At 40.4% G+C, this 24,288-nt stretch overlaps 1 protein-coding gene across 5 annotated transcripts in view; it reads left to right on the forward strand.

Moving 5' to 3' along the window:
• TRAK1 (trafficking kinesin protein 1) overlaps window positions 1–24,288 on the forward strand; it is a 140,725-nt gene that overhangs the window by 44,702 nt on the left and 71,735 nt on the right. For all 5 annotated transcript variants that reach the window (XM_055707006.1, XM_055707008.1, XM_055707010.1 and 2 more), the window contains exons 2-3: window positions 4,808–5,100; window positions 21,731–21,925. Coding sequence is in view for 1 of the 5 variants with exons in the window: in XM_055707009.1 (XP_055562984.1) it covers window positions 4,808–5,100; window positions 21,731–21,925 (488 nt within the window). In the remaining 4 variants the exon portion in view is untranslated. The remainder of the gene's footprint in view (window positions 1–4,807; window positions 5,101–21,730; window positions 21,926–24,288) is intronic.

Genomic DNA, 24,288 nt, shown 5'->3' on the forward strand with positions numbered 1-24,288 from the left:
CAAAAGGATGACCTGTAACAAAAGGAACATTTTACTTGGAAGCCCTAGAAAGGTATTTCCCCCCCCCTCTTTTAAGGAAGCATTTAAGTTCGCAAATGTTTGCAGTGGTCAAGCAGCCATTTTGGACTAATGAATAAAAGTATTATGTGGCGCACAGAATGTGAGCTAGGTAGCTAAAAATTGTTCACAGCTTAATAATCACCATAGGGTGCAATGTGTGGGTTTTGGGTAGCATTTGTACATTTGGGTACGTTTGTAGGAGTTCCAGATGTTTTGTGACTACAGTATACTGCTGTTGCTGCAGTCCCAAGATAGGGATGAGAATAACATTGCAATGTTACAAATAATGTATCTTCTGGCATTGCTGGGATATGGGTATGTGGCTGAAGAGCTCGGTATCTTTTACTGCTTTTGAGGGAGGAATAAGGTTTACTAACTCATTTCTGCCTTAGATTCAGAGGTAAATTGTGTTAATACTGAATGCAGAAAACCTTTCTCAAATGACTGAGAAACAGCAAGTGGTTTATTTTATTTGTATGAAACTTGTGCTGTATGACACTTAACCCCTTCCCCCCAAAACACACTGCAAACAAAAAATGAACGTAACTTTTTTTAAAATGGTCAGAACCAAGAAATGGCTGACTGATGTATTTTTCTTTACCTCAAAACCCTCAAATCTTGGCTGTTTTCTGATGTGAATGTGGCTGTTAGCATTAAGCTGCATTGCCTAGGTACTTACAGCTGGATAACTTTTTTTTAACAAAAAGGTGGAATGCAATGCTGGCTAACCACAACTCAGTTTTGGAGCAGGCTTTTGTAATCTGGCCTGCCACAGGCATACTGCAATCAGTACCCGAGGTACTTCCTGATCAGGACTTAGCTACGCTGCAGTCATAGTCCAAACTATTGTGCAGATGTACTATTAGATGACAGCGATGTTTGGTGTATTTAAAATTTAAGCTTTTCATATATTAATCATGCAAACACTCCATTTTAAGCATGTATTGGGTTAGTCCAAAATCTGGATTTAGTACGGAGGAGGTGTGCAGGAGCAAGTCTTTGTGCTTATGTCATTGCTCTTATGAAGTGCAAGATTTGAGTGAGTCCCTTTAACAAATATTTACAGGTAAGGGGTGGGGGTTTTTTTCAGAGTAAAATGGCCTGATTAAAAAGATTTAGGTAATAAACTTAAGGGAATTGTGGTCTTCCTGCAAACAGTTTTACGCTGAAGAATGAAGTTCAGACATTGCAAATGAAGTATTTCTTTACATCCAGGTCTGTTTATTGGCCCCAAACAGTCTTTGTATTTAGACTGGTAGAAATGGTGCAATACAGCTATTGAGGCAGAAGCTGAATTATATTGTATTAGGTAGATGAGTTATTTGAATCCTGTATGGAGGCTGCTGTTGACATACAGAGTAGAAAGAATGAAATGCATTGAACTTTCATCAAGAAAAGTAATCATCTGACTTATAAATTGTACACAAAGTTTGGATGTCAGGAGTAAATACAAGATACTGCAATAACAATTTGTGTAGTCTTCTTATTACAAATACAATATATGCAGGTGAGGCTGACTAAAGAATAATATTAATGTTTTGTATTTCGTGGGTTTAGTAGCTACAATGTCTGTTTCTCTTCATGGGCTGCTCTAGCTATCTTGTAAATAATGCTCAGCTGTATTTTGGATTTTTTTCTGCAACAGGAAGATTTAGATGAATGCTTAAAGGAAAAGTGTGCACCCCTGCGTTAGGTGGTAATATTTGCCTTGCAAGAGAGGCCATAGAGACAGTGCTTCTATAGATTTGATAGTCAAAACAACATTTTTTTTCCACTGTGTATACGGAAATGGAAGCTATTGAATAAGTCTGAAAGGAAGCAGGCATACTCATTTATGCCTGCTTTCTTCCCTCCATGATAAAAGGTTTTAAGACCAAGGCAAATTCTCTCCCTTAATCCAGAACTTGACTTTCTCATGCAGGTGTTAAATGCATTTCTGCAGCAGACCAGGCAGACTGACTTGTGGGGATTTTTTTGGGGATGTTTTTGTTGCTTGTTTGGTTTTTTTCCAAGCTCTGCTCATAGTTTCCGCAAGTGCCAACAATGAAACAGCTTGTGTGAAGGAAAAGCATTGATGACTTTTTGTTTCTGAATGTGTCTATTTACTTGTTCTTAACAGTGACAAGGCAGAAGCTGTTGGAGTGCAGCTTACAGGATTCCATGGTACCTCGGTGGGGTGAATGTTAAACTGGGTGAAGGCAGAGAGGTGAAGCTCATTCAGCACAAACTTCTAACGTAACTTGGAATATTGTGTTCTGGGCAAAAGTATTTTTGGTCAGAACTATGTGGAAGATAAAGTTGTGAATGAATTAAGGTGATCAGGTACATCAGATGTTGAATGTCAGTGTGTCCAGAAAAGTTACAAGATCTCACATTCCCAAAACTCACTTGAAGACTTTTACACACAAATTGCGCTTTGATTATCAGTGTTATTGCATTTGGTAGTGTTGGTATGTTGTTGGCTTTCTCTAATTGCTGAGGCAGGGCATGGAGAAGAAAGCAAGAAAAGCTGGAGTGCTGTTGATGCTTTCAGTTACTTACTCCCAGACATACCCTTGTTCACAACAACAGACAGCTCACAGTTTCCCAAAACAAACGTGATTCACAAATGCGTGGTAGCAACTAGGACAAAAATGGAGCCCTTTTAATCAGTCAGTTTGTGCATTTTCAGTGTATTTTCTTGTTCATAGCTTAAGCTGTTTCTATCTTCAATGCAGAGTGGAAAACAAAGATTTCCATTTTGATTCCAACTTCATTTGAACAACTAATTTCTAATATCAGTAAATCTTCCTCTTGTTATTCCTAAAGAGCCACTTGAAAGTGGGACCATTTTAAAAATAATCAGTACAAATGACCCCATTGTTCTTTCCAGTAGGTCCTGTGATAGCTCAGGAATAATGGATGCTCTGCTGGGGAACCAGAATGTTTTCTGTTAAAGCACTCAAGGGAAACTTTCCCTTCCTGAAGCTACCAGAGTATAGTACCATTTATATGAGAGTACGTATCCTAAAGTTATCACTTGATTTAATATGTTCCTGTAGCTATTAAAATCATTACAAAATACAGGTTTTGAGCCTCTGAGTGAGAATTATTTTCATGTTAAATGATACCCTGCAGATACAGAAGTATATGTAATTGAGGAGAACTTAATAAAATGTTTTGTGTATGAGGGTGGGTTTTTTTGCAGTTAATATTGCCCATCTGTTTTCCAGTTGTGGTGTTCTGATTTCAGTGTAAACACATCCTTGTTGAGACCCTCTGAAGGAGGAGAGAATTGTGCTTTTTTTGTTCTTATGCCTGTGGTGACAGGGAAAAATGGGTTGAGAAAAGATGGTGGTGTTCTTTGTATTACAACTTTGTTGCAAGGTTTCTCTGAAGCTTACTCCCAGAAGGTCTAGAACGCATTATCTGTGTCTTGACAGTTGAGACAGATGCTTAAGTCTTGTGATCACTTTCTAGAAATACTGTCATGGTTTGGTGAAGCAATAATGTTATTTACTACAAATGCCAGAAAATAAGACGTCAAAATCTTGTGTGTAACTTTAATGGCAAAATAGGATTATCTGGGCATGTTCCTAGAGATTAAAGAGAACCTATTTAATAGGATTCTCCAGAAAACTCTTGTATTTCTGGTTCTCAATGAATGACTGAACATTCCATGTTCTGTTGCTGCACATGCATATTGAATTGTATCGACATCTTCTGGTTGCAGACCAGTGCATTTATGTCGTCTTGCTGGCTGTTTTTCTGCTTTTCCCATGTAATCTGGGTGTTCTTGTGTGTCCTGTTCTTCAGCTGCTGCTTATGTCTTGTAACTACTACATATATAGTCTTTTTTTTCCCTGTCCTTCAAGTCCTTTCCAAAGACTGGTTTTCCACAATCCCATGATTGTATTTTCCTTTCCTCGTAGTAGTGAGCATTTGCATCTTTCCTTATGCTGTTAATAACCAAAAACAGTACCATGCCACCAGTTATTGCAGGGCCTTTAGTCCCTTATTTGAAAGGTTCAGTCAAGTTTTTGGATAAAGGTGTTCTTCATTCCTTCTCTGGCCATTCTAATCTTGCTGGGGGCATCGGTATCTGTCTTTGAGGGACTTTGCTCCCTGTTTGATGCTGAAGTGCTGGCGAGCCACGGTAAGTGGGTACCCTCTTAACTCTGTGCAGCTTGAGTCCTGTTTCCTATGTACTCTGTAAAGGGAACAAAGATGCCAGCTGGCAGTCTGGCAGTGAAGGGCTGAGCTGTGCAGGGTGGCCTAGTGCAGAGGAAAGTCTAGCAGGGGTAGTTTAAGCTGGTATTAATTTCTGTATTGTTTGCTGTCAGTCAGTTTTGAATGATGATGTTAAAGTACCAGTAAATCACCTAGTGGTGCGTAGTCTGTCTGTGCAGCGTGGCTCATACAACACACTGGGTTACACACAGCTTTTGCTTGGCTGGTGTGGGAGAAGGTTAGCTGGTGAATGAGCCAAGGTGGATGGGCTGTGCTTACTCCAGGTTGGATGAGGCAAAAAACCAGATGCTTAATCAGCTGTTGGTAAATAACACTGTCCAAGGAATAGCACTTTCCTACTTCACATGACCGTGCAAGGTGCAGAGATAGGCAGCCGCTCTCTGAAGTGTGTTTGGGTTTTAGCATTTGCTGGATTTGTCAGGTTAAACCAATGTTTAAGGATAATAAAATTATCTATTCCAATTTATGCTGTTTGGAATGTCTTGAATTGAGCACTGGTTTCCTTTGTGTATTGCAGACTTCTTGAAGCCAACTCTAGCAAAGAGAAAGAGTTCTGTTTCTGCCAGCCAGACCCAGTCTCCAGTGCTGGTCCCCCTGATGGCAATTTGTACAACCCTGTGAAACCTGCCAAGCTGGACGCCACAGCTTTGCACGACTGCACTTTGGCCGCCACTGTGCCTCCTTTGGAGCTGTCAAATCATGCAGTCCTAGCCTGTGACACAGGCATTCACGAAGAGCACTATGTAAGTGAAGCAGTAGAAGATGATGTGCCAGACTGCAGAGAGTACAGAGATGCCTGCACCATTACTGGTAAGCAGTCAGATCTTTTATCTTGGGAAGGATGTGGAGATGTACAGTTAAGCGTCTGTTCTTAAGCTGTTGATGAGGTATCCGATTCATGGACAGGGCTGCTGATGTTCTGTGCATTTTTTTCTTGTTTAAGAAATGATTTCACAAGCACCTGAATTTTCAATGAAAGCACTTTTGTAAGGTTTAAGGCTCTTGCAAATAGTCTAGACCAATGACAGCTGTGAAACTAGGAAACTAATGTGCTTGGGAAGTTGAACCATTTGAAGTTTGTTTGGAAAAGAAGCCAACTGCAAGTCAGGGATGAGGGGAAGGAATCATGGAGTGGTTGTCCCAATGTTCAACGTAATTTAGATCTTTATCTTAATATGAGAATCAGTTTGTGGGAGAAGGGGATGAGAGAAGTAGTATCTAACATATTTTGGCTGTACATCTTTCTGCTTTTCAAACCATTCCATTTTTGTCACATCAGTTCTGGGACTATAATAGTTAAGTGTACAAGGAATGGCTTCTGCATGCTTTTATGAAAGGTTAAATGTCTTTTTATCATAAATTCATACAAAAAAAATTAGTATGTGTTTAAGTATGGTATTTTAAGTAGAATTAGATTCTTAGTGATGTGGTCAGCTGACCTGATTTTTTTGTGTTTGAATAGTCACGGTAATTCAGTTTAGTCATGGTTGTGTCCATGAAATGACAGGCAGTTTCCATTCCAAATGCATGGTTTGTTGGCTGAGCTGTGAGGTTTCCTTTTAGCTTAAAGTGACCTTGTCAGTGCCAAGGTCTTTTGGGAATGTTTGAGAAGTTAGCTAGCAGAGTTTTCAGGAGGGATAATTGAGAGGGCTGAGAAAAACACAAATAAGACTGGGGCCTTGTTAACTGACTACTAGGTATGTTTATCCTGAGTTACTTCCAGCCTTTTCTAGAATGGTGTGAAGGTCAGAGAACTAGTTAATGGTGACCGTCAACAGATACTTTTGTAGTACGCCCTAACTTAGCTCAGCCCAGCTGCTGTGTAGTTACTAAGGGTTGATACTCTGAAAAAAGAAAATAGAAGGGGAGAGATGCTCTGCAAGTCCATCGTGATTCCCTTGAGAAGACAAGCAGCAGGATTACAGTGATGTCAGTTTCAGTCAGGTATGATTCTACATACAATAAATATTTTGTTAACAGAAACTTACTCCCCATCCCTCCTCCCTTGTGTTCATGGGTTTAGAGCTCTTTAACTGGTTCATTTATAAATGGGTCACTCTTGACTGCCATGTAGATATTAGCTTGCTAGGTAGCCTAAAAACTCTACACATTACATAAATGCGTTGCTAGTAGCATAACTTTTCCAGGCCCCTTCTAGAATAATTTCTTTTTGCAGGTTGTTCTGTTGGCTGTATCCTGTGTCCTCTCCCTTCCCTCTCTTGTTAACAGGAAGATGTTAACTTTACGTTTTTCTGTTTCTGACTACAAGCCCAGACAACGAACTTTTTTCATGAACCAAGATGCTTTCTTGGTTATGGTTCCTTGAAAGGCAAGATAAACTCTTCCTTTTTTAATTTTTAAAAGTAGCTTTTGTTAAGTGGAGGTCAGTGCATGTTTTCCTACCTGACACTCTTTCAAAGGTGGTTCAGTTTCTGAATTTCTTTCTTCTTGCTTAGTTGTCAGCCAAGTGTGGTTTACTGATTGATCCTGTAATGCTTTCTTTATGGATTAGCTGTTCTGCAGCAGCACATTTTTATTGCTTGTGACCCGGAGACAACATAATAGGACTTGCAGTAGAAATAGTGGTGTGTAGTTTTGGTTAGTTGTTTAGTTTTGGGTTTCTAGGGTGGGTTTTTTTCTTTTTAAATGGCTGTTTGCTGTGCTTCTTACGGGTCTCAATGGACATAGACTGGGGTTTAGGAATTGGTCTCATACTTGCTCTGTAAAATATCTGTGGTGTCAGTAGTATGTGCTGGTGTGCAGCGTATACCCTTGAAACAAGCAGTAAAATCCTTGCAGAGGAATAAGGATTGTCAGAGACTTCGACACAAAACTTTATGTAGGTCTTACTGACAGGTTAGTGCTATTTACACTTTAAAACTGTGTAGTGGGAAAGAAATTGCTCATATCAAGTCTGCATATACCATAATTTTTCTTCTGATGCCAAGCATTGCCTCATCCTAGAGCTGGCATGTTCAAATTTAGCAATCAGGACAATCTGTTTTCTTGTCGTCTGAGACTAAGAGCTAAAGCCTATTGTAAAAGACATCTGCAAAAATTCTTGCAAGTAAAGGCTTGAACAGAGTTAAAAAAACCCTGAAACTGAGTCACAGTGCTGTGTAGTGATGCTTTCTGAAACCAACTAGTTAATAGTAATGTAATTAGAGTTGGCTGATACAATTTGTTCTTAGGCTTAAATTATATGACGTGCACATCTTGCTATTTAACTTTTCAAGAAGCCCATTGGTGCTCAAAGAATTTTAAATTCTTGCTACTTCTTTTCTTTTCTTTTCCCTCCCCTATTCTCTTTGCTGGAGAGGAGCACTTGGGCATTCTCTGCCAGCAGCATGATCTATCCTGCCTGGGACCTAAGAGCAGATACAACGTAGCTGAGGGTGCATTGCACATTCTGATTGTGCTAAGCATGTTTTCTTGGACAGAGGGTTGGCTTCAATGTTTCCTGTCCCCAAAGCACCTCAGAATGATAGTGCTTGTGCAGATTCCTGCGGGAGTGCAGCTGGAGGCAGTTTAGGCAACTGGTCTGGATAGAATCCCTGTTCTGTTTTTGTGGCAGAGGGGAGATGAGTTACTCTCTAGCTAGGTCACACCTCTGATCTGTGTAACTATGTGGCCTAAAAGCAGTTATGCTGGCGTAACCCATGGAATGAGCGCTGCAGGGGTGGGCCTGGGTGACAAAAAAAAGGTGAGATTAAAAGATTCCCTAAGCCAGTGTTACCTCAGAGTTGGGGATAGCACCGTAAAAGACTACTGCTTTCCCACTGAATTTGGTAGTAAAGCGATCCAAAAGTCATAGTTGCTATAATTGAAGTGTTATACAAGTAGACACTTCTGAATCTGTGCTAATTTGAGCATAGAAGGGAATATGAAATAGATAATTTATCCAGTTTAAAAAAAAAATAGTGAATGTTTTAAGAGTTACTAAAAAAATGTTACTGGTAGTGCACGTTTTTTCTAAACGCCGGTAGTATTAAGCCTGAAAATGGATTCAGTAGCTGTTTTAGCAGATTTTTTTTTTTTTTTTAATTATTACTTCATTTTGGGTTTTGGTAAGATTTAAGAGAAGAGTTGGATGTAGTCTGACTTAGAGGGTTTTTACTGCTACCACTTGAGGAACCTCTGTAGGTAAATAGGGGGAAGGAGATTCATATCCCGAGGCTGGTGGACAGTGGGGCAGCACTGCATGACTAAGGTGGTGTGCTGCTACTACATATGTGGGGCACCGGTCTTGTCCTAGTTGGTTTTTTCCTTTGAACTTTTCTTTTTCTTGCGGATACCGTTCATCTGGGAGTGTAAAGGTAGGAATACGGATGTAGCACCATCTAGTGTTCCTTTTGCTGGAAATGGAATCGAAGTGCTTTTAAAGGTGTGTCTGTCTGTCCTGTTAATTGCAGCGCAGACCTGGATGCTTCCAGTCAGGTGTTGATGGAAACAGGAGCTGACGTTGGGGGCTTTCTTCTCTGTTGTACACCCCCTGCCCCATTTTTTGCAAAGCAGGAAGGGCTGTAATTGTGACATCATAAAGCACAGTGCCACAAAGTTGCTCAATAGTGTGATTGCTTTTCTTCTTTGTCTGTCAGCTGCTATCAGACAAATCCTGTCCTTTTGGAAATGGAGAGTACAGTGGGGGTGAAAGCCTGAAACACCATTGTAGTATAGATTTAATCTTTTGACAGATGTTTAGCTGTCGGTGGTTTTGTGTTTGGGGGTTTTTTTTGGGTTTTTTTTTTTTTTTTTGCAGTGGTTTGGGTTTTTTTGCCCCTTAGTTTCTCTATAAATATGCATAACAGTATTGTTGGCCATCTTCAGTAAATTAATTTTCAGTCTGCTTTCTCATGTCTGAAGACTTGCTATTTCCAATGATTTTGGCATGATATACTTTGCAATTCAAGAGCTGACTGCTTAATATGCCATGTAGGTTTCCTTCATCCTTCTCTGAAAAAGGAGAGAATGAATGGGCTGTGATTTAAATTGCCTAGCTCCTTCATTAATTTGCATGATTCATTTGTTCATTGTACTAATTACTCTTTCCAAATGCATGTCAGAGTGTGTTCTCTGGCTGTCATGTTAGGGGCAATTTCCTGAGGGTTCTTGGGAAATTCTTTGTGGTGATAACCTGTTCTGTATGTTACTTTGTAATTAACACAAGTAGATTTGTTTATTTTAAAATAAAGTTACATCACTGGATGGGTCAAGCCATGAAATCTTTTTCTCTCAGCTGGGAGGTATCTCTGAGAAGAGTTGGTATTTTTTGACCTTGCAGGGTGTAACTTCTAACTTACTGCAATGGTGGGTAGTCCTAATGTCCAGAGAAACCGACTTTCTCCTGCTCTCAGGCCTTTCACAATCTCCTAGCAACAAAGACATTTGGGTGCAGAAAGTTTTCTCTGGATTTTCATTCTGCCTCTCTTGTTATTGAGGCTATAATTGTGTTCTCATATGAAACAGAGCTTCTGTTCTTTCCACCAGCTGTTACCACTCTTCATTCCTCATGGCAACATCAAGCAGTTTTGATGACTGACTGATCCTACAGATAGCTGGTGTAATTCTGACCATTTTTTTTTTTTTTTCTGTAGTCAGTTGATTTGACAAGGCATGCCTAGGGCCTGTGGAATTTCCATTCCAGTCACCTGTGGTCATGTGTCGTGTCTGTCTGTGCCCCGCCGAGGTGCATGTTTTTGTTTGGAAGGCTGAATTTCTATTCCTTCTGTTCCAAGCCTGACAAAGCATGACTGCCCCAACGTAACTCCTTAAGATTTTGCTAATACAGGTTGTTACTAGACTGCTTTACTCCTGTCATGCAGGAGATGGGAAAATACTGTATCCATGGCCGTCCTGTTTTGGGTGCATGAAATACCATCAGACCTTGCATAGTTGCTAATCTGAGGCAGTTGAACAGGGTGCTGTGGTTGTTTGGTACCTGTTAAAGGCTGGGTGGTTGTCCTCTAAGTTACAAAAGTATTGATAAAATAATAACAGTTTTGAATTGCTTCTCTCTATCTGAACCTCTTTGAGTTCTGTTATGGTTAGCTTTCTCTTTTAGTGGTTGTTCCCTAGCTCTAGCACTTTATGCTTTTTCAGCTCCTGTTTTGGGATACTTTTGTGGTTTTTCTTGGTTTCATTGATATGAGAGAAAAGGTCTAAGATGGTGTTTGGTGGAGCTGGAATTCAAATAAAGAACATAAGAAATGCTCTCCTGGGTTGGACCACCTGGTTCACAACTGTGTTCCTGACTCCAGCAGCAGCAGATGCTGGGTATGGAAAGTACGTGCTCAGCCACTCTTAGCAGCATGTTCTCAGCGTAAGTACCCCACCTAGCAGAACTGTTGTACTAGGGATATAGACACTACATCCCTGCCTAGCTCTTATAGTGTCTATTTGGTGTTGGACCCTGTCCATGACTTTAAAACCTTTCTGAATCTGCTGATTGTGTTACCGTGGTAGTTCATGGCTTTTATTGGCTGTGTGCAGTGGTACTTATACCAGTCTTGCACTGGTTGCTGTCAGTATGTGGTGTTGTTATGTAGGATGTAGTGAATGTCAGGTTTTTTATTCCCCTTATGTTTTTATCTTTGTGATATTTGAAAAATCTCCATCGCTTTCACACCCTGGCCTGCTCCTTTCCCAGCTTTCTTAGTCTGTCCTTTAAGCAAAACTTCAAGCATGTCAGCTCTTACCTCAGTCCTTTTACTTTGCTGTTGCTGTCACTAGTCCCATACTGTAAGTTGGATCTAGTTTTGGTCTCTTCTCCCTCTTCTTTCCTGACCCTTCCTGTAAGCAGTTATTGCTAAATTCTGAGCACTCTTTCTTTCTCTAAGTCACGCAAAAAATGCTTATCCTATTAACATGAGATAACTCTCTCAGCATGAGTGGAACTGTTCTGTGGCGCTGACTTTAGTTCTGTCTAGCATACTCTACCAAAATGATCATACTCTCTGTGCCTGCTGCATCATTGCATCTGTTTGAATTTTCTGGCTGGCTTTTGGTGGATTCTCATTCAACTTCATGCAGCTTCTCCTACCCCTCCCTTCCCCACCACCCTGGCTTCCTGTCAGTTGTTTTCCAGCTCTTGCTCTTTGCCAACAACTTGTTCTTTTTCCTGATTCCTCTCCTGTGACAGGCTGTTAATGCTACTACCTCTTAGTCTGTATCCCAGACACACTTTTTTTTTTTCTTTCAAGGATGATGTTTTTGTGCTTTGGTGGGGTTGGTTTGTTTATTTGTTTTTTCCCCAAGCAGAGTTGTGGGCTACTGCTATGCTCCTTATGCAGCCCTCCTACTTATACTTCTCCTCCTAGTAGGAGGATACATGGGTTTTAGTGTAAACTGTCAATTCTAGAGTCACTGTGAAAGCAACCACAGGAATTACTGAAATCCAGTGTGACTTATTAAATTTGTTTCTAGATTTTCCCTTATTTTGGGAAGCACTTGTCATTGCTAAATATTGACTTCATTTGAGGTAGGGATGTGTGAGAACAGTAAGTGTTCGTCAGTGTTCTGTGTTCTTTGGAGAAACAACTCTTGAAAGCAAGTACTTGGTAGATTTTTTTGGGAGGTGGTTTTTTTTTTCCCATTGTGGTGCACTTGAGTAGTAATGGAAGACTAAAAAGCTACATTTGGTTATTGGCGTATTACGGAATACAAGTATTTTGACATATTTAAATTTGCCTCCATAACATGCTGAGTGCAGCTTTATCTTTCTCCCTCAATGTACATGTATGTGTCCATCCCAAAACAAAAAAAAAAATCCTTTTAAAGTCAACAACTGTAAAAACCAAGCTACACAAGGATTAATTCTTATGTTTCGTTGTGATTCTAAAGCTTCATTGACATCCATTGTTTAGGGGCTAGCACATTTTGTAGCTGGGCTGAACAACAAGCAAAGGCAGGACAATTGCTTTTCAGGGTTTTCCGTACTCAGTGATTTATCAATGGGTTTTTGAGACGTTCTCAGTCTGTCTTGGAAGCTGGAAGATCCTAATGGTTAATGGATGTGTTTATTCTTTCTGCTGCTGAACAGTGCGTTGCCAGCATGCATTTGACACATGAATAGCTTTTGTTCTTGCTCTAAAAGAATAGCCATGGTGGGGGAGTTTCCTTTTATTTTCTGTTTAATGTAAAAATAAAAGCATGAGTATGGCTGCATTTATCTACAAAGAAAAACGTCTCCATACTGAAGCAAAGCTCACTTAAATTTATGGCATAATGCACAGTAGGGGGTCTAATAGTTTAATGGTCTCTCATCACCCAGATCTGTCTCACCTTTTGTACCCAGTAGGAATGTGTGTGTAGGATGAAATCAAAGCAGGGAGACATTAACCTAGTAAACAATGATATTTCTCACATTGGAATCACGCTTCCCAATAGTTTGATCTTTGTTAGCTTTGACATTCCCAGCTTTATCCCAGGCTTTATTTGGTGTGTTTGACTAAGCCAAGTTTTCTTCCAGCTTATTTCTTCAATATGCTTTCAGCTGCCAAATTTAAGTAGTTTCCTACCAAGGAAGGTTACATGGTGGAAACAGTGCTTTATTCTCCCAAGTATGCAGATGTAGGCTGAGTCCAGTGACCTATATGGGAAGACAGTTCCATGGGTTGTGCACCCACAGACAGGTTTGGCCGGTGCCTGGTGTGGCAGAACTGAAGGAACAGCATTTTTTTTTTTTTTTCTTCCACTTCAGCTGGCAGCCTGGTCAATGTAATGATTTTTTTCCTCACAACAGTATTCTTTTGGATAATATTGAATGATCTGATCCTTCATACCTATTCTACTTGGTAGCAAAGGAAGAACTGTGATTATGTTCTGTGCAGCTTTCTCACCCTTGCATAAATCCTTTAAAACTTTTTGAGGAGAAGAGACTTCTTCCCAGTAATGAAGCTGGATTTGTTCAGAGGAAAGGCGATGGGAGTCGGTGTGGGGAAGAAAAGCAAAGTCTTGGAAGTCTTTTTCCTTCCTACTGCTATCCTTGCTCTTATAAATGCATGTTTGTATGAATTAAAATATCAAATGGCAGACAACTGAAGTGACGCATGGTATTATATAGATAATATGGTGAGAATCCCTGTTAGTGCTTCGTTCTTCTCCGTGGGCTGGACTTACCATCCAGAATTCCTTTGCCGTGATTCACTGTGCCCACTTGGCTACCACAGCTAGCTGCCTTTCCTGTGGTGCCCCACCTGCGCAAGGTGGGAAGGCCAGTTGAGATCTGTGCATGCAAGAGAGGAAGCGCTGTGGGCAGTACTGAGTTACAGGCCAGCTGAAACCTTGCTGTGGCAGCCCAGAATGGGAATACCCGAGGTTAGCATGGCGTCTTTTCTTTTCCCATGGAAGACTGGATTTTGTGCAGTGTTTTCCATGTTTAGAGGCAGAAGAACCACTGCTTAAACAACTTTGATTAAAGGTGTGGCAGGACTTGGAATTCCAAAATTGTGTCATGCCAGTCAAGTTACAGAAGTTGCCATGGGCTGTTTGCGGAATCTTGATTTTTAAGGGTATGAGACAGCATTCTTGTTGAAAAGCTTTTGCTCCAGCAGTTTGACTTTGCAGCCAGCATTGAGACTTCAGATATGTAGGATGCTAAGGCTGTCTTTCCCTTTGGGCAAGTCAGTGAGTTGAAAGGGTGGTGAGTTTTCTTTTTATTAGAAGTAATTTTTTGCCCTACAGTCTGATCACACACTTATTAAAACACACATATTGTGTATATGCAGTCCTGAGTTCAGCAGTAGTATTTATAAGACTTCAGTATAATTAGCCACATTGTGGGCATCCTGGAACTGAAATTAAATAGGGATATGGTGGGTTCTGGTATTTTGCCTATTGCAGGTACATGTGTAGAGTAACTGTTAAATAATGTTCCAAAAACACTTGTAATTCTGGACCCCAGTTAGTACATAATGCCAGTGTGTGGGTGGGGGCCTGGAGAGCTCAGATAATGGATGACTACAGGCTATATTTCTCTGTTCAGTAGACTAGCTAGCAGCCTGATTGTGGAGTTGAAGCTTCTCATTTACCCTTTGGCTTTTCATTTTTATGTAGATCTCTTCACAAGGGCAATGCCTAGTTCACACCTCTCCATTATTGTCTAAATGGACAGAAAACATTGGGAAAATGAGGCTATTGAGCTGCTTCAAACAGCAAGTACCTGTTGGAAAAGCATTTAGAGAAAGACCTTCTCTCTTGCTTCCTTCCCTGGGATATGATTAGGCTTTAGGCTTGTGGTTTGCTGAGAAAGGCAAAACCTAATGTAGTCATGGTTTCTTGGCTGCTTGCCGAGCTAGGTTAGGAGACTTTTCTCAGAAGGAGTTTCCAGAATTTTCTCAGCCCAATGGAATGGGATGACTTTTCACATTATGGAGTTGCATATTTTTTTCACTATTTTAAAGATGAGGGAGATACTGAATACACTGACAATTTTAAACAGGGCACTTCCTGCTTAAAAACTGCTCTTGTGTGACAGTACATGTACTACAGAATTTTGTGTAATTTTACATACAGGGATACAAAATTTGTCCAGTGCTTGCTGATCCTCGGTTTCTAGTAAGGCTTTCAGACTTTCTCAGTTTGTTTATGCATCACATGAAGTAAAAATCATGAATGTATTATGCATCAAAATATGCATCAAAAATGAAGTAAAAAAAAAGATTCACTAATATTTAGCACAGAATAACCTCAAGCTGATGAACTCTAATTTCTTGCATTACATGTGGCTGGACTTTAGCCTCCATGTGGCAGAGCTGTTCTGCAGAGAACCTTGCCTTCACTTAACTAGTAGGGAGCCAGCACGGGAATTGATCCTTTCAGGTACTGTGTGCTTTTTTCCCCCGATATAAATTGTTATGTATTGACCAGCCATTTTCGAAGGTTTTTTTCCCCCCAAGTCTCTCTGTTTTAAACTTCAGAGAGCTAAATGTCAAGGCTAAGTGTAATATGTGTGTGGGAAATGGGATGGAGCTGAAAAGCAGACAGCGAGGAATAGGTGGCTTCATGGAGTAGTAGACTTCTTCATTCCTCCTTTACTCAGAGAGTTTCTTTGTTTCTCTCATCTATTTTTGTTACTGTGCTCTTACCTACTTCTGTTTCCTCAACTGCCTCAAAAGGTTGGGACACGTTACGATGCCTTAATTCTGTTACGGGAAATGAAAGAATTTGCCCAAGAGTGACAACAGAGACCGGTTTGGTTTGGTTTGTTTTTTTAAGGAGAGGGTTATTTAGCCCACACCAGGAAGGGGCAGGCTGAGCACCAGCTGCTGGGTGGTGATGCAGTGGAGTCTCCTGGAAGATGGTCAGCGTGGGTGGGTGACACAACCTGATCACCAAAGCTTGTGTTTTGAGAGTTGCTGAGCAGCCTGGCAGTTGCCCATGGCCACACCTGGAGCGTAGTTGTGCTGAACACACCGCTTCTGTGCAGCAGTGGTTTGTTTCCCTTTTCTCAGAGGAGGCTCTTCAGGGTAGCACAGCTGCCTTGAGCCATTTGCAAGGTGTTGGCCTCCGTCCGGGCCATGACTCTGGCGCACGGTGCTCTGAGAATGACGCTGTCTCTGGGTAGTTATGTTGTGATCTTCCTTGTCTTGACTTGACTTGTGTGTTCTGGCCTGGCCCGTCTTGAGCACAAACCTGACCCTAACGTGGTGCATGGCAGGGTTGAGTTGATGAGAAATTGTTCTGCTCCTTTTGCAGCAAGGGGCTGTGAAGGAGAAACGGGCTGCCGATGCCATTTGGGTTTAGGGTCTCGGGTAATAAGGCGCTTCTTGCGCCAGGTGGCAGCATCCGCTGCCAGCAGGTTTTAACCTTGAAAGGGGACCCCGTGCTTGGAAACAAACCGATAAAACCATAAAGATCGAGCTTGGTTAGGACCGGAATTTGGAGAGGACGAAACTAAATATTTTGTGTCCATGCAATGACTGTACTGATAAGCTGTGTTGTATTGTGTTTCTAAAAACTCCTGCAGATACCAGGATTTTAGATTTGTAGAGTTTCTTTTCTCTGTGTATGTGTTTTGTGTACATTGTAGGGATTTTCTTTTGCTTGTTGTCCCCCTTCCTCTTTTTCTTTTTTTCTGAATTTGTCACTACTTTTTATGTGAAGTTGATGCTGAAATTGAATAGGTGGTCCTTTACTGATCCAGCTAGGTTTAATTTTGACACTCGGATATGGCTATTCAGCCACAGCTGAAAACAAGTGAGACACACAAGCCTGGTAGGGAATGGAGTTTCAGAGGTGAGCTGCTCTAGGTGACCATGTTGTTTGGAATGTGATCTTCAAATGTGGCTGCCTGTGGTTCATGTTGAACTTCACTTGAGTTGGCGATTAGTTCAGTCGAGGCTGAATTGCTGGGTCGTGAGGTGCTGGCATAGTTCTACCCGTCCAAACAGCATGACAGCTAAATGTATATTTAACACTGTATGGGAAGTGACCTAATGCATTGCACGGCTGCATGAGTGCAAGATGAAAACGACAGTGGGTGGCAGCACCCTACACAATGCCACATGATCTGTGTGATGTTATGTGCACAGAGGGGGACTGGCAGTCCTTGAGGTGCCCTTTCAGTACAGTCAGCTCCTCTTGTTTTAGACCTTTCACTCCATTTTCTGTTTGATCAGCACCTTGCCCACTTGTCAGCAGAGGAGTGGTGTAAGTGTACACCAAAAATAAGCTGTTATCATCATGTGGTTGTCCTAAAAACTATGCCTCTTCCCACCCCAAAAATAAATTAAAAAATATTAAAAAATTACCCTCGCTTCAATCTCCACAATGAAAAGTTAATTTACTATGCTTAGGGCATTCTGTATGGATAGAGGTGTTGGCTTCTGGAGAAAGCGAACTGACAAAATAGTCTAAGGTATCCAGATCAGCAAGTCTAATAAAAATTCCTCTAAGGAAATGTAAGCAACCTGAAACAACCAGTGAAACTTTAGTGGCTGTCTTTAAGTTGGGCGGGAGGTGGTGGAAAAATTGAAGTCCAGAGAAGTGAAAATATGCCAATCAGTCAAATGCCAATGTATGAAAAGACATGGAACTAGCTAATAAGTATTCCATGGCTAACTATTGAGATAGGAATAGAAAAATCCAGGACACTCAGCTGAAGTGTTCTGACCAGTTTTGTCATCTTTACTGAAAGAGAAGATTACAATCTGAAGCCACAAAATAATCAGCACAGAAGTCTTTCAAAGAACTGGATTATTTGAACATCTCATTTAGAAAACATAGCGAGGATGAGGAAAAATAATGTAAAAAAATCCTGCAAAGCAGACCGACTAACTTTATTTCTGGAGGAACAAGGGCATAGAGAAATATATTTTTGCACTGGAATAGGTGAGGTGGGGTGTTTGTGCATGTGCTGCATGTAAGCTGAGAAGACAGCAAAGCAGTGGAATGTGTTACTCGCAAAAAAAAGTGTGGAAAAAAATTACCAATTTTTTCTTGTTTATATATAATTATTTCTGTACAGTGGTGAAAGCTGCAGAGTTCTGCACTATGAAAGAACATTAGCAAATCTTTCTTCCTAACTTTTCTTTCAAAAGTGGAACCTGGAATGACCCACGCTTTAGCAAGAATCATGAGTTCATAATTCATTTAGCTATTTAAGTTAGTTGCAATTTGCTTGTAGAAGTTCCTGTTTGCTAAGGATGTCCAGAAAACTGCAAGTTTAAAATTGCTTAGGCTACAAAGAACAAAATCCTTAACAAAGCAACTTAAAAGGATATGTCAATTATATTTTGTTGTATCATTTTTCATTAATCTTCAATTAATTGTCTTAAGCTTATAGTCTTAAGCTTAAGTTATATTTAACTCAGTAAAATGAAGGTACCACTTAGGACAAGAGGAAGTGCAACAGTTTTGTTTGTTGGACATCGGTTAACTTAATCATAAACCACAAATGATGCCTTAGATGTTCTTAGTAGAGAAGTTATTTATCTTAGTTGTTTTGCAGTTTTAATCAGAAATAGTAATAAAAAGTATCTAGAAGCACAGTCAGGGTCTTTATAAAAATAAGACTGGTATTTTGGGATCAGGGATGGCGTTAGTCTGCGTACCTTCTCATAACAAGTGCCTGCACCTCAGAAAAAGTAAGGGAGGAAAAGTGAAGGGGAAGGCTGTGTAATTGTACTGAGAATATTGCTGTGATTTAAATGGTGAACTAAGGTTTAGTCACACACAAGTGTAATCACAGTGTCCTGTTTTTCCAAATAGGCAATTACATCAGACCCTGCTCCTATTTCCTGTTGGTATACTGATTTTAAAATTGCAATAGAAGTTAATGACAATAGCGTCATAATGAGTTGCCTTTCCAGTTACTCGTTAATATCTTTTCCAGTTGTTAGGCCTTTTGAATTGCTCACAAACACTCAGAATTTATTATATGGTAAAGTAGAAAAATTGTCTTGGTTGACTTGTATTCCATGTTAATTTTTATTTCTTTGCTTTCTGTCCTTTATGTTCCAGTGGATTTCTTCTCCACAATAAAACTGTATGGGTTTCCTTTGTGTGTGTGCATGTGTGGTTTTCTTTCCTCCTCAAATTTTATTGGTAACTTCTTTTGCATTCCATTTTTTGTTACTTTTTGTGATACAGCAAACCAGTTTGCTTCTGTGCACAGTTACTTGCCTGCAACTTTCTCTTTTCATCTATAAAGTCAGTTAAATTCTTTTGAAATACTAATTAAAAGCAGAAAGACACTAAAGGTTTGAACTTTCTCAAATTTTTTATTTCCTTGTTTCCAAGAAGACCACTTCAGTCAGGCTGTGTAGACTCTTACCAGTTTTTCACAAGAGGAGAACGAATAACATTTCAGACATGTGCACACACGCCAACAACCCCAATGAAAAAACAACCCCATATTCTTGACAGTGAGAGCAATTAGGTAATCTAGAGATAAATATATTTTAAAATATATATATTTGTGTATGCGTGCACACAAATGTCTCTGCTTGTTTAGCTGACATCAGTGGGTGGTGTTTAGAAGATCAGCTGGCTTTTCTGAACTCAGATGGTTGCAGGCAACTCAGATGGGTTTTGTCAGCAGTTAAAAAGGTAGCCAGGGAGGAAGAAAGGTTTGTAGTTAGAGGTTTGCTCTTGGCTTTTAAAACCTGAGAAATGGGTCTTGTTTCTCTGTGTAAGCTAGTAATTCTCCAAGGGGGCTGCAAGGACTTTTTAAAATGATATGTGCAGGCTGACACTTGTATTGCATGGACTCCATAAAAATAGCATTGCTGCACGTGTGGGTACCTAATCCTACTGACTTTTGCACATCCACTTCTGCAGTGATGTTTGGAGAACACTTAGAGATGTACAAGTTAGCAGAATGGCCAGGATGAAAGCAGAGGAGAATACTTTCTGATAGGTTATAGCAGACTCCTCGAGTCATAAGGTATGATGCAACTTTCCCAGATGAATTTTAGTTGTAATCAATAAAGGGTATAGGCAGGAGATTAACAGTATGAGTTCATCTTTGTATCTGCTGCCCTGTTGTCTGATAGAATAGTAACATTCTTGCTGTCTTTAGTGCTTGGGATGATGCTTATGACAATGCGATTTCTGGATTAGGAAGATTAAAAAAGAAGAGGTAATTGGTGGCTTATAGAAAAGTATGTGTTACTTCCCCATTCCCCTCTCCTCCTCCTCCCCTGGCAGAGGTGAGTTTCACTTGCAACTGTACATCAGTCCTGTGATAATGAGTTTCTCCCTTATGAAAACAGGTGTCATTGTCAGGGAACAGCAAGAGCAGGGCTGCCTTACCGCCTTGCCGGCAGCTGAGTGTGACCACGGGGAGGGAAGGGCAGGATCCTTGTTGGCAGAGCCCAGTCTCTTTTGTTCCTGAGTAAACTGACTCTCTGGTGATCATCAGGCAAATGTCAGGTACCGAGCTGGTCTGTAGTCAATCCAGGAAGGCCAGGCAATGAGTCGGTCTCGGTGGGGGACAGAGCTGGGCACAGACCTCCCCAGCAGTGCTGCACAGGGGAAGACAGGGGGGCTTGGGTTTAAATGGGGCACCTGGGCCACTGGGCAGAGGGTGCTGCGTGGGGTCCTGACAAGCCTGGTCAGAGCAATAAAGGCCAACGGGTGCACTCAGGGCCTTCATGGTCTTTGTTATTTACTGTGGTGTGAGTTGTAGCAACAGGTGCAAGAGTTAGGGCACTGGTTAAAGATGGAGCTGCATTGCACAGCATGTGAGCAGCCTTCCTCAGTGCTTGCCCTTCCAAAATAGGCTTAGATAGCTCTTTCTTATTTTAAGGGGTGGGTGAGGGTGGGTAGTGGTGTTCTTTTCTTTTTGTCCTGGCATGGAAATGGGTAGATTGATGCACTAAGTATTGATGGAAAATGAACCACGTGTTGCTCTGTTTCTTAATAGTTATTTAGTAAGACACTGTAGTTAATTTTATATGGTGATTAAGATGTATATTTAAAATTATCGTGCCTTTTTTGGGTATTGACACAGACACGGACACACAAAATTCTTCATTATGGAATAATATAGGTTGGAAGGTACCTCTGGAGGTTATCTGTTCTGACTTAGATCAGGTCTTTTAAAGAGAGTGCTCTTGGCCTCATGTAGATGAGTAGCCAGTCTTTCCGAAGATGGCGAATTTCCTAGCCTCTGCACCCCTGTTCCCATGTTTGACCATCCTCATGCTATAGAAGTTTTTATGTTGGAGTTTTAGTGTTAAAACTTCTCGGCTGCCTCTTGTCCTGAATTTCAATCTCTAACTTTAATTGCATCATAGTTGTAGTTGTTGATGGTTGTTGGTATCTGTTTTTAAAACTGTGTGCAAACTTGATATACTTGTGAACACAAGGGACTGATGTCACAAAATACAGGTCGAGATAGTGTCAAAAGGTGCCCTAAAAGTTCTTGCAGCCAACTTTACCAATGCATCTTAGGTGTCAACAGTGACCCTGTTTGCTATTGCAATCCTGGATTTTTCTTGAGAAAAATCTGCCAGTAGCAAAGGCAAAAAAAAATAGTGGTACTGAACTATGGTCAAAGACCAAGTTAAGGAGGTATGTAAAGCTTGCAAGCTAAAAATATGTGAAGTAGAACATGAAAAATGAAAATCCCTATATGCACTAATTCTTTATCCACACCCTGGTTGTAATTACCCTGTCTTGGTCAATGCTCACTTGCTCTTTACTCTCCCCCTGCCCATCTGCTCCCCTCCGCAGCCCTCTGCTTCAATAGAAGAGGCCCTTCTTCTAGAGGTTGGGCTTTTTTGTCCCTGAGAGCGTGCCTTTGTATTTTCTGCTAGTAAATACGTTATTTGGGGATAATTTGTACTAGTTGTAACTTCTAAACAGATTAGTGTCTAGCTGTTCTTTACATGTAGAAGAATCTTGGCGATATCAAAACAAACTGACATCTTTCTAGCTTGTATGTATGGTACTCAATTTAAGGTAGCTAACAGAGATTGTCGTCTTTCTCTTACAGATGTGTGCAATAGTACCAATCTTCCTGAAGTTGAAATCATCAGTCTACTGGAAGAGCAGCTGCCTCATTATAAGCTAAGAGCAGATACAATCTATGGTTATGACCACGACGACTGGCTTCATACACCTCTTATTTCTCCTGATGTGAATATTGACTTAACAACTGAGCAAATAGAAGAGACCTTGAAATACTTCCGTAAGTCAAAACTTCAGAAATTATACTGGGGAACAAATAAAATAGTGCTATCTTTGTTATTTTCTCCAAAGTATCTGTGCAATTCTGTTACGACTGTGAAAGCAAGAGAGCTGTCTGTGATTTATTGCTTTGGTCTTCAAGTTTGTGGTAGATAGAAAACAAAGGAAACATTTAATCAGGAACAGCAGTTGCATTTGTAATTTTTGTGTGCTTCTCTTCACGTTAGCAAATATTGATGAAACAGAAATACTTCTTTTTGCTTGTGATCTCTCTGGCAAGAGACTGAAATTTATCTATCTGTACAACATAGAAAGCTGAGACAAATATGTTTCCATATTTGCTTTTTTTGACTATATTCTCTGACACATTGCAACGTTGTCTGATGGTACTGTGTGCCAGCATCACGGCATGACATCAAATAATTTTCTGCAGCTTAAACTTGCAGGAAAAACTTGTCAAGAACCAAACTGAGCAATTGGTTAAGATGGTTTGTGCCTTTGTCCTTTTGTTCGTATTCATACTGTTTGACAAAAAGGTACCTTCTGTGCCTGAAGGGCAAGTGTGCAGAGTTGTGACCTTCTTGGGTTTTCATTCTTTTGTTTGAGCCTGTAGATGTTTTTATCGTGGTGAATAGATTCATGTCTCTCTGGGTTCTTCCACTGTGGGTATTGACTTTGCTATACAATTAGAGAAGAATTCAGCCACTAGTTGCAGATTAATAGAGTAGTTTATGATTAAATGAATCTTTCCCCACCCCACCCCCCTATGATTTCAACATGAAAATGCAATTGTGTTGCTCTTCTGAATATGTTGCACATTAAAATAGTGTGCAGAGCATCGAGCCAATAGGTACTATGATAACGATATGGTAGTTAAGACTTAACCAGTAGTGGAGTTACAGATATTACAGTAGCTGACAGATTTAGATATACTTACTGAGGCACTGTGCAGCGAAGAGGTGAGTTACAGGGCTCAATACAAACCTTTGCAAAGATGGCTTCATTGCATTTTGAAGCACCTGGACAATTCCCTTTATAAGGAGACAGGCTGGTAAGGAAAAGCATTAAGAATATGAAGAACTGAGTTTCTGACTTTTAATGCTTCAATAGAAAACATTAAGTATTTCAGTAGAGAGCTTAGATATGCTCTTCACCTCCCTCCAGTCAGTGGGAAGGGGGAGGAGGCAAGCTGAAGCTGATCTGTGGAATCGGTTGTACTACAACTCCTCCCTTTGTATCAGTCCGTTAGTGCTGTTATAATGATGGCAGAAGTTGGCTTAATGAAATGTTTTGAAATGCCAGGTTTCCAAAGTCTTTAGTAACTGGATTGGTCCTGTCTCACAAATCAGATTGTCTGTGTGGGTGGACTGTTGCAGTAACCATGGAGAGATGTTTTGCTAGTGGAGCAAGGAAGTAAAAAATCCATGTGGAAGCATCCTAATTCTCCCAGCAGAGTTGCTGGCAGGGCATGTCCCTTGCAATGGTGCATGGCTGTTGGAGATGGATACAAAACAAAGCTATGTACAACAGAGGAATGGGGTAGCGGTAGCTGCCTGGAACTGTGAGTAGTTAAACAGTTTATCCAGTTTCCAGCTTACAAGCACGATGACTGCAACTTTACCATGTTGCTGTGATTGAACATTTCAGCCAATCAACTGGCGTGAACGAAAAAAAATAGAGTGTAATTCCTGCCACAGCGTATGTTTTCTCCTTTTATTGGGAAATAACTGCTTAAAGAAGAGGAACGAAGCAAGGAGAACTTCCATCAATAAAAGTTTAGTCCTTAATATTTATATGCAGGTACTTGTGTATAGATAGTAATTTAAGACGTTTAAACAAATTTGGATTGCGTCTTCGACCGATACCCTGGAAACTGAGATCTCTGACTTTACCCTTGTTCGGTTTTTGTGGACAAGCCATATAATGCATCTATACATGAGAATGCAAGATCAGAAAACTTTGGCATGTTTGGAAATCATGGGACTGATTATAAACATTGGTTTATGAAAAAAAAAATTGTCAAAATAAAAATATTAAATGAGTTGGCAGAAAAGTCCTGTGAGTTATACATCAATTTGGAGAGTGTTTTCCAGGTTGTAGCTGCTTGCACAATGACTCATTTTCAGTGCAGCAATTAAGGCACTCCTTCTCTACCAGTTTAAGTTGTTTAAAAACCTCGGGAAGGGGGTGAGCAAATATGTAACTTGTCTCTTAGAAAGTTTTAGTATAATCTTACAAATTTACACTTATTTTCAAAATGGTATCCTTTGTGGTCTGAGATTTCTATGGATCTAGTTAAATAAACAAAAATGAAATTTCAAAATCACAGTTTTCATTAACTGAAGGAAGAACTCATCTGTTTTT

Source organism: Falco cherrug, chromosome 4 (genome assembly GCF_023634085.1).
Source record: "Falco cherrug isolate bFalChe1 chromosome 4, bFalChe1.pri, whole genome shotgun sequence".
Taxonomy (NCBI): domain Eukaryota; kingdom Metazoa; phylum Chordata; class Aves; order Falconiformes; family Falconidae; genus Falco; species Falco cherrug.